At 41.0% G+C, this 17363-nt stretch overlaps 1 protein-coding gene across 1 annotated transcript in view; it reads right to left on the bottom strand.

Annotated features, from left to right (window-relative positions):
* The window catches only part of Naa16 (N-alpha-acetyltransferase 16, NatA auxiliary subunit), a 62970-nt gene extending 54228 nt beyond the window's left edge, over window positions 1-8742 (bottom strand). Inside the window, 4 exon segments of the mRNA XM_048341293.1 lie at window positions 561-624; window positions 626-686; window positions 3707-3786; window positions 8572-8742. Of these exon segments, the coding sequence (XP_048197250.1) occupies window positions 561-624; window positions 626-686; window positions 3707-3786; window positions 8572-8625 (259 nt within the window). The 5' untranslated portion in view covers window positions 8626-8742.
* Between the last annotated feature and the right edge of the window lie 8621 nt (window positions 8743-17363).

Genomic DNA, 17363 nt, shown 5'->3' with positions numbered 1-17363 from the left:
AGAAAAATGAGGGAGGAAGTGACAAGTTTGATAAGAAATGTACTCATTGCCTTACATAGGAAACTGTAACCCCTCTGTACATCACTGTGACAATAAAAAAACTGATGAATTGAAAAATAAATAAATAAATAAAATTCTTTTTCTAGATTTTTTTTCTTCAAAAATTTCTAAAATGAATTTTAAGGAATAAACTTTTTATATAAATAAGTAACTAGAAATTATTATCTGTAATATGAGTAATCATTTCACTTTTTTTAAAGGAAAAAAATCAATTTCAAATCACCTGTTATTACCAGTTTTCTTTTTTCCAAACCCAAGGCCAACTGAAATCAACATACATAAACACTTTATGTATGTACATACTTTATAGATATTTTTCTTTAAAATACTCCAATAAACAAAAGTAGGAAGCAAATGACACTATTACAAAATATTGATAATTATAAAAGCTGAGCAATGGGTACATAGCAATTAAATTTTCTAAGCAGTTTTTTAACTTACAAAAAACTACCAAATGAAAACATAAATGAAATTAAGCTGTAATTACTATAAAAGGATACAGACATGGCTCTTGATATCACTCCGAAGTCCTTTACGAACCAATTCATACGGTTCTTCTTTTTTTTCCTAAACAGCTCAATATTAATCCTTTCATAGCCAAAGTCTCTGGAAAATAATGTTAACCTCTGTTTACACAAGAAGTATCACTACTGTTCTAAAGTTTATATTATTCATCTGTTTTAATTTCAGAGCCTCTCTCCACCCAGGCAGTGTTACATACCTGTAATCTCAGCACTCAGGAGGCTGAAGCAAGAGGACAGAGTTAGAAGTCTGTCTGTGAGTCACAAGTATGAGGCTAGCCAAGGTTTGTTTTTGTTTTGGTATTGGTTGTAATCTCAGCACTCAGGAGGCTGAAGCAAGAGGACAGAGTTAGAAGCCTGTCCATGAGTCACAAGTATGAGGCTAGCCAAGGTTTGGTTTTGTTTTGGTATTGGTTGTAATCTCAGCACTCAGGAGGCTGAAGCAAGAGGACAGAGTTAGAAGTCTGTCCATGAGTCACAAGTATGAGGCTAGCCAAGGTTTGGTTTTGTTTTGGTATTGGTTGTAGGGCTTGAACTCACAGCCTGGATATTGTTCCTGTGCTCTTTTACTCAAGGCTAGTGCTCTACCACTTTGAGTCACAGCTCCACTTCTGGTTTTCTAGTGGTTAACTGAACATAAGAGTTTCATAGACTTGACTGGCTTTGAACTATGATCCTCAGATCTCAGCCTCCTGAGTAGCTAGGATTACAGGTGTGAGCCACCAGCACCCACACGGCCTAGGTTTTATAGTTAGATCCTGTCTCAAAAAAATAAAACAAAAATCCTCTCCCCATACAAAAGTAAAACTACATCTATTTGCTAAAAATTCCTAGACTGTCCAGGTACCAGTAGCTCAGGAGTATAATCATAGCCACTCAGGAAGCAGAGATGTAGAAGATTGTGGTGAAAGCTAGCCCAAGCCCTAGTCTGTGAGACTCTGTCTCCGAAATAACCAACAAAAGTGGATTGGAGATGTGGTTTAAGTGGTATATAACCAGCAGAGCAAGTGCTAAGCAAACACAGGGTGCTGAATTCAAACTGAAGTGCTGATAAAAATAAATAAATAAATAAACTCCTAGGCTACCATGGAGTTGCTACAATGCTTTCTGCTAAAAAGCAGAGCGTATTCTAAAAGAATATCGTAAAGTAAGTAGAAAAAAAGTAAGTTAGAAAAAAAATAACAGTAGAGGTATCTGAGAATTGTTGAATGAAGTCCACTATACCAGTTCTAGTTTTCCAGAGATCAGTTCTAATCAATCAACTAATTTATACCTCACAAAAATATTGAATCTACTTTAAGGAAGACCTATCTTCAAAACAACTTTATTCAAAAGCTAAATATTTTTAAAATAATAATAACCTTATTTATACTGGAACGTATTTCATTTTGGCGGTAAGTTTATTTCAACCAATTCTATTTAAGCTAATTAAAATTAACATCTGTTTGCATTTCAAGAGCACCACACTGGACTACAGGAATGCCAAGAAAATGTTAGAAAGCTAATGAAAGATGAAGCCATTTTAGAATGAAATAATTATCTAAATAGTCTATAAAAGGAGAATCAGGCAGTATCAACAAACACTGATCTCTATAGATAACCACCAGAAAATGGTGATCCAGGCAACCCAGGCCCTAATTATCAGTAGCTTTCATCTCTTTTAAATGTTGAGCTTTGTAATGGCCTCCAATTAGATAAGGGCTCCACAGCTATAAAAAAACAAACTTTGAATGTCTAAATTTCCATAGGATTAAGACTCCTTTTTATTTTCTTCAAACAATCTTTTCAATATGTTTAGAAAAGTGAGCAGGGTCACAGTACTCCCAATAAGCGGTCTCAAGTTACCTAAGTCCGCTACTCAGAGACCCCTAAGAAGCTTTTCTAATAAGAGGGCAATTTTATTCTAACCTGATACTTTTTTTTTTTTTTTGCCAGTCCTGGGGCTTGGACTCAGGGCCTGAACACTGTCCCTGGCTTCTTTTTGCTCAAGGCTAGCACTCTGCCACTAGAGCCACAGCACCACTTCTGGCCATTTTCTGTATATGTGGTGCTGGGGAATCGAACCCAGGGACTCATGTATATGAGGCAGGCACTCTTGCCACTAGGCCATATCCCCAGCCCTAACCTGATACTTTTTAACACACTTAGTTACCAATAAAAGAGGCGAAAAAACAATTATAGACATAATTAACATCAGTGCTAGATAACTCAACATACATAATCAATGTAGATCAATGGTACTCTATATAAAAAGGTCAGCAGATATATAAAAAGTGTAAATACATACTCTTTACCAAAGAATAAAACGCATGTTACTGTATCTTCATAAAATTTCTTTTTTAAAATTTATTTATGGCTGTATTCTCTCACCCTTTCCATATTCCCTCTATACAGGAAAATAAGGTATAAACTTAAAATTCTACTCAAAGTAACAGAGGAAATTCTATCTATAAAAACACAGGTTGAACATACCTAATCCAAATATCAAAAATCTAAAATGCTCCAAGATCCAAAACTTTCTGGGCACAAAAAGGCTCAACAGATGTTCAAAAATTTCAAGATTTCAGATCTTTGGACTCCCCATGTTCAACTGGTAATCTGCAAATATTCTAAAACCTGAAGAACTATGAAATCTAAAACAGTTCCCAAATATTTCAGATTAGGGCTATTCCATCTGTGTACTACCTAATCTAATTTTCCCCTTAGCGGTCAACTTTCTCATCTAAGGACATAATGAAGCATAATGAAAGTCTGGAAGAATCTATGACACGTAAGTTAAATGTTGACCATTTATACACTCAATAGAGAGCTGCAAGGCTTTGGAATTGAAGGCATATTTTCTCTCTACTAAATTCCTGTTGGACTTTGGAATTAGATTTCCCCGATCTCTCAAACAGATGCAACAATACCTCCATGTTCAGCAAATTTTTTTTTTTTGGCCAGTCTTGGGGCTTGAACTCAGGGCCTGCACTGTCCCTGGATTCCTTTTGCTCAAGGCTAGCACTCTGCCACTTGAGCCACAGCGCCACTTCTGGCCATTTTCTGTATATGTGGTGCTGGGGAATTGAACCCAGGGCCTCATGTATACGAGGCAAGCTCTCTTGCCACTAGGCCATATCCCCAGCCCTTCAGCAAATTTTGAGTTCGAAAGAATCATCTTGCAACACTTGAGGCCATTTTTGTGCTGCTTCTGCTCATAACATTTCTGTAAAGAAATATAAAAAATAATTCTTTAATAAAATGGATGTTTACTGAAGCCACTTTTCATTCGATCATAAATTCTACATTCAAACCTAAAAATGGGTCTAACACAGTGGATAGTGAACTTCATAGTTTTATCAGACTGGGAATGTGGCTCCATACTTGAGTGCTTTCCTGGCATGTAGGAAGCCATGGGTTTGATTCCTCAGTACCTCATAAACAGAAAAGGCTGGAAGTGGCAAGCTATGTGCAAAAGCAGCTCAGGGACAGTGTCCAGGCCCTGAGTTCAAAGCCCCAGGACAGGCCAAAAAAAAAAATAGTTTTATCAATTTATGTCACTTTAATATTAAGTGTGATGTTTTACTTCTTGCAAAATATTCTAGAACCTGAACATTTTCACTATAATTTGAGACAAAGAAAAAGATATTTAATAAACAAAAATTTTCATTATGAAACAATACTGACAAAAAATGTCCAAAAGTAAAAGCATATATGGTAGCAGAAAACACTTAGAAAACTCTTTAAAAGCCTTTTGCTACTGAAATAATGAAACCAAGGGCATTGCACACATGTACTGCTATTTACTGATTTGCTACTTACATGCCTGTACAAAATCTGTCGTATCTTTTTAAATTTCTCTTTACGGTCATACGTAAAAACATACAAAGCTGGGTGTCAGTGGTTCCTGCCTATAATCCTAGGTACTCAGGAAGCTAAAATCTGAGGATCAAGATTTGAAGCCAACCCAAGCAGAAAAGTCCTCAAGATTATCTCCAATTAGCCAGCAAAAGATGAGACTGAAGTGTGACTTTAGTTGTTGGGGTCTGAACGACCCCTTTCTCCCCCCACGGGGAGAATGATAGCCACAAAATATATGAAAGAGCACTCAGCCTGGCCCTCCGCCAGTGGAAGGCTAAAGGCGTGCTCACATGGGCAAGCGCTAAGTTGAGGAAAGGTTGCTGAAGCCTCCCCTCCCCCCAGTCCCCCCACGTGTTACCAAGAGCGGGGGCGAAAAGGAAGGCATCAGGGACACGCTGCGGTGGTGGGATGTGTCTCAGAGACTTTAATATGGAAAGGCACTCATATAGAAGTAATGGCGGGAAAGAAAGGGGGCTGACCAAAGGGCCAGTCATAGGCTAAGGACCATGTCCATCAAGTGACATCACGAAACTTCCTTTGTGGGCGGGACAACCCCATCATGGTGGCACGCATGTGTTCACCTCCCAAGGGGCGGAGGCTTTCTCTTCCTGTTGAGGCCGCAAGGTGGGAGGGGCTCCTTCCCATTGTCCCAGGGCTGGGGGGAAGGACAGCCCCCAACATTTAGTGGTAGAGTATAAGGCGTGAGCATCAAGAGTGTGAGGACTTGCATTCAAGTCTCAGCACTAGAGCAGGACTCCAACCACAATCCTCAAATCTTAGCCATAAATCTCTGGTTCTCAATACTTAGAGCTAAAAGCCTCTTATTCTTGTCAGCCAACCCATAAGCCTTTGGCCAACGTCAGCCAACATAAGACAAGTTACTCCTCACCTCCTTGTGATTCCTATCCTGCTCAGCGGTTAGTAAGACCAGTATTAGTTGGTGGACACTTAGGCTGTTTTCATTTGTAGGCTACTGTGAATGAATATGATAGTAAAAAAATCTCTTCAACCTACTGATCTCATTACCTACAGAAATGATATATATACCCAATAGTGGGACAGTGGGATCAGCAGTTCTATTAATTTTTTGCTGTTTTCCACCATATTAGCTTACATTCCCAGCAAGTATCCAAATGTTCACTTTTTTCCACATCCTTCCAGTACTTACCTTTAGCCTTTGCTTTCCTTTTCTTAGTTTGAAGTAGGTGTACAAAGGAATTTCACTATAAGTCAGATCATAAGTATAATGCATCTTGATTAATGTCACTCTTTTAAAGGTCATTAAAAAAAAATAAAAAACTCCAGACTTCCTGCTTGCTAGACAGGTACTCTAGTAACTCTAGCCCTTCTACCTCTGGTTATGTCTGAGATAGGATCTTGATTTTTGCTCCATCTGATGTGGACTACAATCTTTCCATTCATGCTCTCTACAGTAGCTAGGATGATAGGAATAGGCCACTATATGCAACTTTTTCTGCTGAGATGATTTTTTTTTTTTTTTTGCTTGTCTTGAGGCTTGTACTCTGGGCATAGGTGCTGTCCCTGGGCTCCTTTTTCTCAAGGCTAGCACTCTACCACTTGAGCCAAATTGCCACTTCCAGATTTTTCTGTGACTGACTGTCCTGCCCAGACTGGCTTCAAACTTTAATCCTCAGATCTCAGCCTCCTGAGTAGCTAGGATTGCAGGCAGGAGCCACTGTTGCCTGGTGAGATGCAGTCTTGTGAACTTTCTTTTACTTAGACTGGCCGAGAACCATGATCTTCCTTATCTCAGCCTCCAGAGTGGCTAGGATGAGCGATACATACAAATAATGTTGCAGTGAGGGTTCTCTTAAAGTTTCTGCCTTGACTGGCCTAAAACCATGATCTGTCTCTACCCCCCTTCAAAATTAACTAGACATGAGCCACCAGAATCCAGCTCTTTAGGATGGGTAGATGGATGGACAGACACACATACTATAACTATATATAGTTATATGACCCAGTAGTTATGACTATAGTTGTGTTTTATATATGGTTATATATGGCCATATAGTTAGTTACAACTACAAAGTTACATGTATCCACATATATATATATATATATATATATATCTTCCTTAAACTTAAAGAGTTCAAGTAACTTGTTTATAAGTAGCTCAGTTAACTACAAAAATGGGTCCAGCTCCAAAAATCATCACTAGTCTAACATAAGCACATTCATCATCTTTACTCATGAGAGCCATACTACTGATCAGTGTCTCTCCTCAACCATCACTGATCAGGACAACATCTCATCTCTTTCCACTCTTATCTATACTGTTCAGTCCACCTAGGTGTTACATCACTCAGCATGATAAGCTTACTTTTACCATAGGGCCCCTATGCTGTGTCTCTTGCACCTTAAATGTTCTTTCCTAGCTCTTTCCAGTGGCTGATTCCTTATCCAAGTTTTATACTCTACTTGACCATGCTCTTTAATATGGCCAGCTTTCCATATATCTCCATCCCTGATCTTCCAAACTACTATTTTGTTTTGTTGTCTACATGATGATGTTATCATCCTTTGAAATTCTTATTCTATTACTTATGTATATGTCTTTCTACCATTATGTAAACAATAGCAGAACATGGTTCATATGTAGTATAAACACTGATGAATCCCCAGGGCCTACCAAATAGGAGCTGTTTATATAAAGACAACCTCCTAAATTCAAAGTAAAATGGCACCAGCAATGGATAGGGCTAAAATCCTTGAAGCATGAATTGGATGTAAGGAAGAGATTTAAAAGGTCTTCATGGAAAAAAAAAATGTTTAAATTGAGTCTTTACTACCTTTGGGTAGGGAAGTAGAGAGATGGAAATCAAAGATAGGAGTATCTATTCTAAATAAATAATATATACATACATATACAGACTTTTTTTTTTGCCTGTGCCAGTTTGAACACAAGGTCTCCTGCTCACTTGACTTGCTTGCTAAGCTGGCTGGCTCCAATTTCAGCCATCCCTCCAGTCCAGCATTTTGTTGATTAATTTTCTACCAGAGCTGGCTTTTAACTAAGATCCTCCAATCTCAGCTCCTGAGTAACCAGAATTACAGGTGTGAGCCTGGGTCCAAAGTTGTAAGATGTAATGCCTACAGCAGCCTAAGAAATAAACCATGCAAAATACACAACTGGTGAATTTGTGGATAAGTTTAAGTACACTGATAATAAACGGAGGGGCAGGGGTATACTACTGTTGGGGGGCAAGATTTAGTTCACTAGCCAAACTTAGAAAATAGATTTCGTTATACAGATTTTTGTTTGCATTAAGTTTGTTGTAAAAAAAAATTGCCCACTCATTACAACTGTGAGATGATTTTTTTAATCACTCATATTTGCAACACACTTAATTCTTACAACCTTATAATAAGTATTACTTACACAGAGAAGTAATGTTTAGCATTTCCCAAGTTATTTGGGGATAAAGTTAATTCAACAGTATTTTTAAACGTTTTTGTTATCTGAGATTAATAAATCACGCAACTGTTTTACTTTATGCTGCAGATGCACAAGTTGAACTAGAAAATAGAAATGTTTTTATCCAACTATTTATATAGATGATTTCCCAAGCATGTTTCAGACTTCCTAGGCAAACAGACCAGTGGCCCTTGCCTATAATCCTAGCCACTCAAGAAGCTGGGATCTGAGGATTGGGGTTCAAGGCCAGCCTGGGCAGAAAAGTCCATGAGACTCTTCTCCAATTAGCTACCAAAACAAAAACAAAAGGGGAGCACCTCACACTGCAAACCCCACCAAAGGAAGGGGTGCCAGGCTAGGCTTCCCGGGCCCGCTGGCGGTGGGTATGAATTCCTGCCCACCACATCAGCAGATAGTCTAGGCTTTGCTGGGTCTTGCGGGGTGCGCCCATTCCCTGATAGAATGCAAAGTCGCAGTGAGCTTCCGAGGGCAGAGGCAGACTAAGAGAGGCGTAGCGGGGTAGATCCGGGCGCCCTGCAGGGCTCACCAGAACCTCTCTGGCCGCCGCGGCTTCCCCTGGGGACTTCTGGAAGTTTCTGGAAAGCGCGCGGCCGAGGGTGGAGGAGCTCGGCGGGGCCGCCACGCGGGCCTTGGGCTGTCAGGTAAACACGGGGCGGAGAGGAGGCCTCGCGGGGACCCGCGGCCACTCACTAGGACCCGTTTGAAGAGGTTGCTCTCCTTGGGCGGCAGCTGCACACCGGGCATCGCGGCCGCGCGGAGCCGGGAGCCCGGCGCTCGGCTGCCGGGCGCTCGGGGTCCCGGCGGTGGGCACCGAGACGGGCCGCGGGTGACAGCTTACTTCACTGGCCTAGACTTCGCTGGCCAGGCAGCCAGGACAGGGCTGGCAGTGGAACGAGAACGCAGCATGGACGGGACACGCCGTCGTTTGTGCAGGACCCACTTTTTGGCGACGCACCCGACTTTTTTGGCGAGTGACCGCAGCGACTCCCGCGAGTCCCGCGCGCACGCAACTGGGCAGCAAGCCCGCCCCCTCCCGGTCTGGGCGGGACGCATGCGCCGGGAGCCCCGGGGCTTGGTTGAGGGTGGGAGGGAGCCGGGGCAGTACCAGGTGTATTGGGTTCTCGGTGTTAAGTTAGGCTTAGAAACCCACGATAATATGTTATTTCTGAAGCAATTGTTTTTTGAAATTTTTATTATTATTACAAAGGTGATTTACAGATGGGTTACAGTTACATAAGTCAAGTAGAGAGTACATTTCTTTTTTGACAATGCCATCCCTTCCCAGTTTCTTTCCTCCCTCCCATCCCCACCAAGACAGTTTTTGTTTGTACTTCTCCTCCCTCTGCCACAAAATAGATTCTGAATGTAGGACAAATTTTCCTTCTTTCCTTTTCCCGCTGGATTTAGATTCTAAAATCTTCTGTTTTCCAACTCATGGGTTGAGTGGGGGAGAGGGAAAGGGGGAGGGGGAGGGGGAATGAGGGAGGAGGTAACAGTACAAGAAATGTACCCATGGCCTAATGTATCTAACTGTAACACCTCTGTACATCACTTTGACAATAAATAAGTAATAAAAATAAATTAAAAATAAAAACTATTTTTGTTGCAGACCAAAGATGCATTCACAACCTACCTGAAGATATAGAGGCAGGACTTCCAATAAGCTACCTGATATAAAAACTTATTTGAAAGTGTGGAGGGGGATATTCTCAGCTAATTAGAGGACCTAACATTTTCAGCAGGAATTATGGTAGTTTCTTGGTACTGCTGGTCCTCCAAGTCTATCTCCACTTTCTCAGAATGGTTTCCCTTCATTCAAGTCATATAATAATGGCAGAAACAGAATGGAAGCCCAAGATGATACCAATCTGGGGCACTTTCTACAATAAGATAATAGGCAGCACAGCTGGAGTTGATGGCTCACCCGTAGCGACTCAGGAGGCTGAGATCTGAGCATCACAGTTCAAAGCCAGCTCAGAGTCTCATCTCCAATTAACCACCAAAAATATCAAAGTTGAGCTTTGATGCCAGCCTTGAGCCAAATGGCTAAGGGACAGTATTCTCATGTCCTGATTTCAAGCCTCAGGACTGGCACAAAAAAGAAAAATGGGGGCAGAATGTTATGAAAGTTTCCTGTGGACCACTCTCAGAGTAGCTGCAAAGTGTTTGCTTTCATTCATCATGGCTCCTCTCCTTTTCAATTAGGCGGCCTGGGTTGGTTCATTTGTGTTTTGTAGTCTCCCACCACTGCCTACTTCAACCAGCCTACTAGCACAATCCCAAATTCCCATTTACTGTTTTCTTCATCTGTCTTCCACGAACTATTGTGCACATCTTGATTGCTTACAGTAAGGTGGGGGAAAGGGACAGAGGTAGGTGTTTGAAAAAACAAAACAAAAAGCCAATTCTGAGCTTTGTGAGAGTGTCTAAGGATACAACAAATGCACAATCAGAAAGCCTGGCTGAAGCAGGACCTGTGATTTTATTTCCATCTTCCTACTTTGTCTGGAGCAAATTGTATTTCCACCTTTCCACAGAAAGTAGAATTGCATTATTGTAATTGGTTTCACAGCAGGGTTTTGTGAGTAATATTTAGCCATTTCCAAGCTCGTGATTTTAAAAAGCTGTGTTAAATCTGAAAGTTTTTCAGGAAGAAAGTTGAGGCCCTTTTGGGGACAACCTGGACTTCCACCCAGGTGTTCCTTCCTAGTGCTTCAGATATGTACCTCCTTTAGTATGGTCAAGTAACAAGTGAAATAACCACAATTACACCTGCAAAGACCTTCACAGTTCCCAAAGCACTTTTTATATACATGAGATAGACCAGTGATTCTCTTTGTTAAACCTAGTGCAGCCATGGCAAATAAAAAGAAATTGGAAGCTGGGCACTGGTGGCTTACACCTGTAATCCTAGCCACTCACAGGTCTGAGATCTGAGATCAGGGTTTGAAGCCAACCCAAGCAGAAATGTCCCTGTGAGACTCTTATCTCCAATTAACCACTCAAAAACCAGAAATGGTGCTGTGGATCAAATTGTTAGAGTGCTAGTCTTGAGCAAAAGAGCTCAAGGACAGTGCCCAGGCCCTGAGTTCAAGCCCCACCAAAAAGAAAGAAAGGAGGGAGAGTGGGAGGAGAGAATGAGGGACAAGGTAACAAACAGTACAAGAAATGTATCCAATGCCTAATGTATGAAACTGTAACCTCTCTGTAATTCAGTTTGATAATAAAAATATATATATATTTAAAAAGGCAATATATATGGCTATGTCCAAATGAGCCCCTTTGTATAACTAATTAATGCTAATAAAGTTATAAAAGACATTTTGAACAAAGGAAAAAAAAGAAAGAAAGAAAGGAAGGGAGGGAGGGAGGGAGGAAACCTGTATACATATCTTTCAGAACCATTCTTAAGTAAAACTTGAGAGTTTGCTGCTAATCCCACAAGCAAGTTAACATAATTAAAGGCTGATGGGAAAACAACTAGCTAGATTGCATTTTTCATGTCACCTAAGATTCCCTAATATTTCCATTCCTTTCTACCTTCCTTGCTCATGTTTCTGAAGAAGAAATGGTCTCTCATTCCTCTCTATCACACACCCTTTCTGCTTTACCAGAACTTTTACTCATTAATTACTCCCTTTTGCAATTTGCCTTTTTCTCCTTCCTTTTATACCTTGTGTTCTAGTGTAAGGAGACAAACCAATAAACATAAACAATCTAGACAGTAGGAAATCCTACAACGGAAATGAAATGAGGGCAGTGTAGCTGAAGAAAGGATGAGTTTAACCATTGTACTCAAAGATTAACCTCTTCCCCCCACCCCACCCGGGGAGTTGGTGACAGCTGAACAGAAATCTGAAGATGAGAACAAAACTAACAAGGTGAAAAGGCAACATGAGCCATATACAGATAGCCTGATATAAGCACAGATTTGCAAAAAGAAAATAAGTAAAGACTGTTTTCACGTGAAGGGTTAACTAGTAGTGCATGAAGTGGAAAGTGGTATGCAGTTTGGTTGACAATACAGATCAGGGAATGAAGAATATGTTATCTCTGGCAATGTCATTTGGTTTGGGGTTTATGACCTGTCTTACTCCATTTTGTGTTGTTCAACAAGCTCCACAAGCCTGGGTACTTTATAAGGGAAAGAAGTTAGTTTTTTTGTTTGTTTGTTTTGTTTTTTTGCCAGTCCTGGGGCTTGGACTCAGGGCCTGAGCACTGTCCCTGGCTTCTTTTTGCTCAAGGCTAGCACTCTGCCACTTGAGGCACAGTGCCACTCTGGCCGTTTTCTATATATGTGGTGCTGAGGAATTGAACCCAGGGCTTCATGCATACAGGGCGAGCACTCTTGCCACTAGGCTATATTCCCAGCCCTGGAAAGAAGTTTATTTAGCTTGAAGTTCTGGAGCCAAAGATGCTGGCATCTGGTGAGGGCGTTCCTGTTAGAGATTCTACCACTTTGCACATTATTGCACTAGGAACCAAGCTGCAGCACACAAACCTTTGGAGAATAAACTGTATCTAAACTAAACATTCCTTTTGAAGTACTTTCAATAAGAGCATGACATGATTGAATTTTTTTTTTAAGTAGATCACTCTGTCCAGGTGCTGGTAGTTCATGTCTGTAATCCTAGCTATGCAGAAGACTGAGATATGAAGATTACAGTTCCTAGCCAGCCAGACAGGAAAGTCTATGAAACTCATCTCCATTAGCCAGCAAAACAGCCAGTCATGGAGTTGTGGCTCAAGTGGTAGAACACTAGTTTTGAGTGGAAAAGCTCAGGGACAGCATCTGGGCCTTGAGTTCAAGCCCCAGTATCAGCACTAAATAAATAAGATGTTATCCTCACATTTCAGTCTTCACATTGTGGGATACCTCAAGGTGTGGTCGTATACCTAAACTCCACAGAACTGCAAGCCAATCACATCTTCAGAGTGTGCTGTAAACCATAGGGTATTATGCTTGGTGTGCTGGGATTTTTGTTGTTGTTGTTCTTTTCAGTGTCTGTAGAATTTTCACAGAAGGCATCAAAGATTTCAACTTGACAGGAATCCAGTTTCTACAGCTCCCCTGATCTGGATTTCCCAAAGAACATCCAGAGTGATGCAAGTCCTAATACTCAACTTCTCCAAGGAAAAATCCCTATGAAGACTTATTTGGAAGTCCTGCAAAAGGATACAAATCAAGTTTCTGTCATTACCACACACACAAAAGTGTCTTCAGAAACGTTAAATCAAACTAGGAGTCTCTGAAAAGCGGCTAAATGAAATTCTCAATACCAGCCTATTTGGGATATAAGCCTACTCTAACAGGATCTGGAAAATATTCTTACATTTTTTTATTCTTAATTTAGCTTGCCACAAGTTCAAGGAGGTGGATATTTGGGTTTTAAAAGAGATACTAAGCTGTCAGTACCACTGCGAATTCATTCAACAAAGAAACTGTTTATAGTTGACTTCTTTCAGAAATGTTTCAAAAATTGTATTTCTTATTGCTAATTTAATCAAAATGCTAACTCTGACACTGAAATGACCCTTTTAGTACTGTTTCAGGATTGCTCTTTTCATTAAAACTAGATTTTTTTCTAAGTAGAAGTTATTTAACTTCATAAAATGACCTTCAATAGTTCCCATAGATTTTTTTCGGCCAAATACTAAAGAATATTTTTTCCTTTTATACCTTTCTTGTTTACTCATTGAAAAACTAAAGAATACCATAATACGGTTTGGATCTTAAATGTCCCCTACAGGGTCATATGTTAAAAGGTCATGTGTTGGTTCTAAGTTGAGGGAACTATTGGGAAGTGCTGAAAATTTTAAAAGGTAAGGCCTCAATGGAGGAAATCAAGTCACTGAAGTATGCCCTTGAAGAAGATGTTGGGGCCCTGCCCCCCTTTTTTTGCTTCTCAGATGCCATGAAGTGAACATACTCCACCCATTGCACACCCCCTGTCATGATGTTCTTCTCTCTTAAGGTAAGAGTTCTGGTTTTGTGGTGGTTAATTGGAAATAAGAGTCTCACAGACTTTCCTGCCTGGGCTGGCTTTGAAGCATGATCCTCAGATCTCAGTTCCCTGAGTAGCTAGAATTACAAGCATGAGTCACTAGCTCCCAGCTTAGAAAGCAGTATTTTTGGTATATTCTTGCACCTATCCTCTCTCTGAGCCACCTACCAAACCTTCCCAGCCTGTGGTAATCAGTATCTCTACTTCTGTGAAACCAATGGTTTTTGTCGGTTGTGGGGCTTGAACTCAAGGCCCAAGCCCTGTCCCTGACCTCTTTTCCTCAAGGCTAGCACTTTCAGCCACAGCAGCACTTTTTTTCTTAATGGTTAAGTCTGGCGTTGAACCACAATCCTCAGATCTCAGCCTCCTGAATAGCTAAGATTATAAACATGAACCACCAGCATCCAGCTGTTTTTTCTATTATTATTCAATCCCCCTGCCTAGAACAGTGAAACAATATTTATTGAATAAAAGATTGGAAGTTTTCATTTTTTTTTTGAGTGGAAGTACCATCTGAGCTGAGGATTCAAAAATAATTTAAATAAATTGCTTTTGCCTGAACCTCTGCTGCTATTTACTAGATCTTTAACTGTGGATAAATTATTTAAGCTCTCTGTACCTTTATTATATCTTTTACAAAAATGAGTCTTCTAGGGTTGTAAGGCTTAAGTAGCTCTAAGCCACTTACAATAGTATTAGCACATAGTAGGTAGGACTGAGTGCCATGAAGTAGGTAGTAAATGTTCGGTATTATCTTGCTTTATGGCTAATTCTCTTTCTCACATATATTACTATAACTTAACATCTCTTGCCTGGTGCTGGTGGCTCATGCCTGAAATCCTAGTTACTCAGGAAGAGGAAGCTAATATCTGGGGATCCCAGGTCAAAGCCAGCTCTGGCAATAAAAAGCTCATGAGACTCTTCTCTCCAATTAACCAGCAAAAAAGCTGAAAACAGCTGTTTTCCAGGTCTGAGCAAACAAGCTAAGGGACAGTGCCTGGGTCCTGAGTTCAAGCCTCAGTACTGGTACAAAAATGAATAAATTAAATAAATAAATGAGGGGCTGGGAATATGGCCTAGTGGCAAGAGTGCTCGTCTCCTATACATGAAGCCCTGGGTTCAATTCCCCAGCACCACATATATAGAAAACAGCCACAAGTGGCGCTGTGGCTCAAGTGGTAGAGTGCTAGCCTTGAGCAAAAAAAAGAAGCCAGGGACAGTGCTCAGGCCCTGAGTCCAAAGCCCAGGACTGGCAAATAAATAAATAAATAAATAAAATGAAAGAAATATAAATGCAAATATTTAAAACAGCTGAAAGAAATGAATACCCATCCCTCTGGAGCATCACAGTTGCCAGTGGAAGGAGAGAAAACAATACCACTGAACCTATGTCCGGGCTTATCAGGGAGCTCACACAAGTTCTCTGTCCCTTATTCAAGCTGTTGGGTGATCTCTGGGACGTGAGATTTCTCTTTGGGGACTAATCTTGGTACTCTATTGGCCAGGGGAGGTTTAAATGTCCAATGTCCACTCCCACCACTATCAGAGCACATTTTGATTTCCTGCCTGTCAATATTTATTTGGTCTCCTTTATCCACTCTTCTCTCTTTGAGAGCATCCACTAAGTTCTCTTGCACATAGTCTGGGACATTACTTAGTGGTGAGAACAGTTGAGTTCATTCCCGCTCAGTTTGCTGTTGGGAGGGGAAATCCTCATGGTCACTGGAGTGCCCACCATCCTCCAGTTACCTGCAGGTAGTACAGTTTCTTTTTGTTGTTTTTTGGGGACAACCATTCCTGTACATTATGGGCAGTGAGGCACATCTGGCCTGCTGGATCAGTAGCATTTTTGAGGCATTATGACAAAAGTATTGGGCAAAGTCCCACACTCCTGTTGGGCAGGCCTCCTGAAGATTCAGAGAAGAATGGTGTGGAGTGAGGACTAGATGTGTTGTGTTGGAGGTTCTGGGCCAGCAAGGACCTTGAAGAGTATGCAGGAGGGGAGCCAGGCCTCCACTGCTCAGGGACAGGCTGCAGGTCAGGCTTGCTCAAGTAGCTGCCCCTGAAGAGCCTTTCAAAGGGGTCTGTACCTGTGAACAGGGTCTGAGGCTCTAAGAGATTTTGGTTTACCAAAGACTTCGTCTCAGGCAAGGTAGCAACTTCTAAATGAGCAAGCACCAGATGTGGGAACCTTGGGGGTTGCTGCTCAGCCCCTATCAGGCAACAACACAGATGCCCCTTGTGCCCCTGGTGCCAATCCCTGCCAACTACCACAGCACCACCAGCACCTGGGATCAAATGAGGCAGAGCAGTGACCACCAGAGCAACTCCTCCCAACCCGCCCTGGTCCTCCTTCACTGCAACCACTGGATCACCAAGGGGCTGCAAGGACTTTCTTTTTCTGAATTGATTGTTCTTGGTCAAAACCTCATGAAATCAGAGAATTAAAAAGCCTGATCACTGTATCTACCTATTTCAGATCTTTTTATTTCTTGTTGATTAAAAGAATACCAATTTATTTCTATCTAGTCATTAGGTATTTCTCAAGTAGTGAAAAGTACTGCAATTAATGTGTACAGTCTCCTAAAGTTTTGGATGATGAAAATGTGTTCTCATTTAAATATATCAAAAACTACTGTTTTAGGTGTAATGGGAAATTTCACCTATATGTTGTAAATATTGATCTCTTTTATTTTGGAAGTACTAAAGTTTCAACTCAGGGACTAAACACTTGCTAGGCAGGCACTCTATCACGAGATCTTGAGCCACCACAACCCAGCACTCTTTTCTTTTTTGCTTCAGCTACTACTATCACCCATTCCAGGTGAGGCTTTATGAAGTTTTCTCTAAAAGTAGAGACCCTTGAGGTTTTAGTCCCAGGTCCTTGACTTTGATCACAGAATAAGAATTTCTGGACAAGTCACAATGGTAAGAAAACTTGGCAGAGCTTTATTAAGAAAGCAAGCAGCAAACAGGCAGGTAAAAAGGCTGCAAGGCACACTCTTAAGAGGGTGTGGGTACTCAAAGGGAGCCACACAGAGCTCTTTGACATTGGGGGTAGAGATGATAAAGGCAAGATTTGACTTAAAGTTGTTCTCACACCTGCACATTTAAATACCACTTAGGTTCCGGGCCCCTAAGACTGGCCTGCTCATTAAATGTTGATCATTATGTTTGGGCATCCCTTCAAAAAAAGGATGTATTCTGCCATTTTTCTCCCAAGACAGATAGATGTCCATCCTTGAGATAAAAACTTCATTCTAGTAGTTGTTTCCCCAAGTATTTGCTTTTCCAGGATACAGGCCTGTATGATGTCTGGGCTGTTTCATAGCACACTACTTTGGGCCAGCAGACAAGGTCAGTTGGTGAAAGCTGTTCTGTTTTTCTTGTTCTAATACTGCAGCTTATGAAGGAGTTTAAGGGTTAAAGCAGATGGTATTCTTATGTTTCTAACCACAGTTTATGAATTCCTGGCAG

Source organism: Perognathus longimembris, chromosome 3 (assembly GCF_023159225.1).
Source record: "Perognathus longimembris pacificus isolate PPM17 chromosome 3, ASM2315922v1, whole genome shotgun sequence".
In the NCBI taxonomy this organism is placed as follows: domain Eukaryota; kingdom Metazoa; phylum Chordata; class Mammalia; order Rodentia; family Heteromyidae; genus Perognathus; species Perognathus longimembris.
Note: the sequence above shows the minus strand (reverse complement) of the source record. Positions and strands in the feature narration are given on the sequence as shown.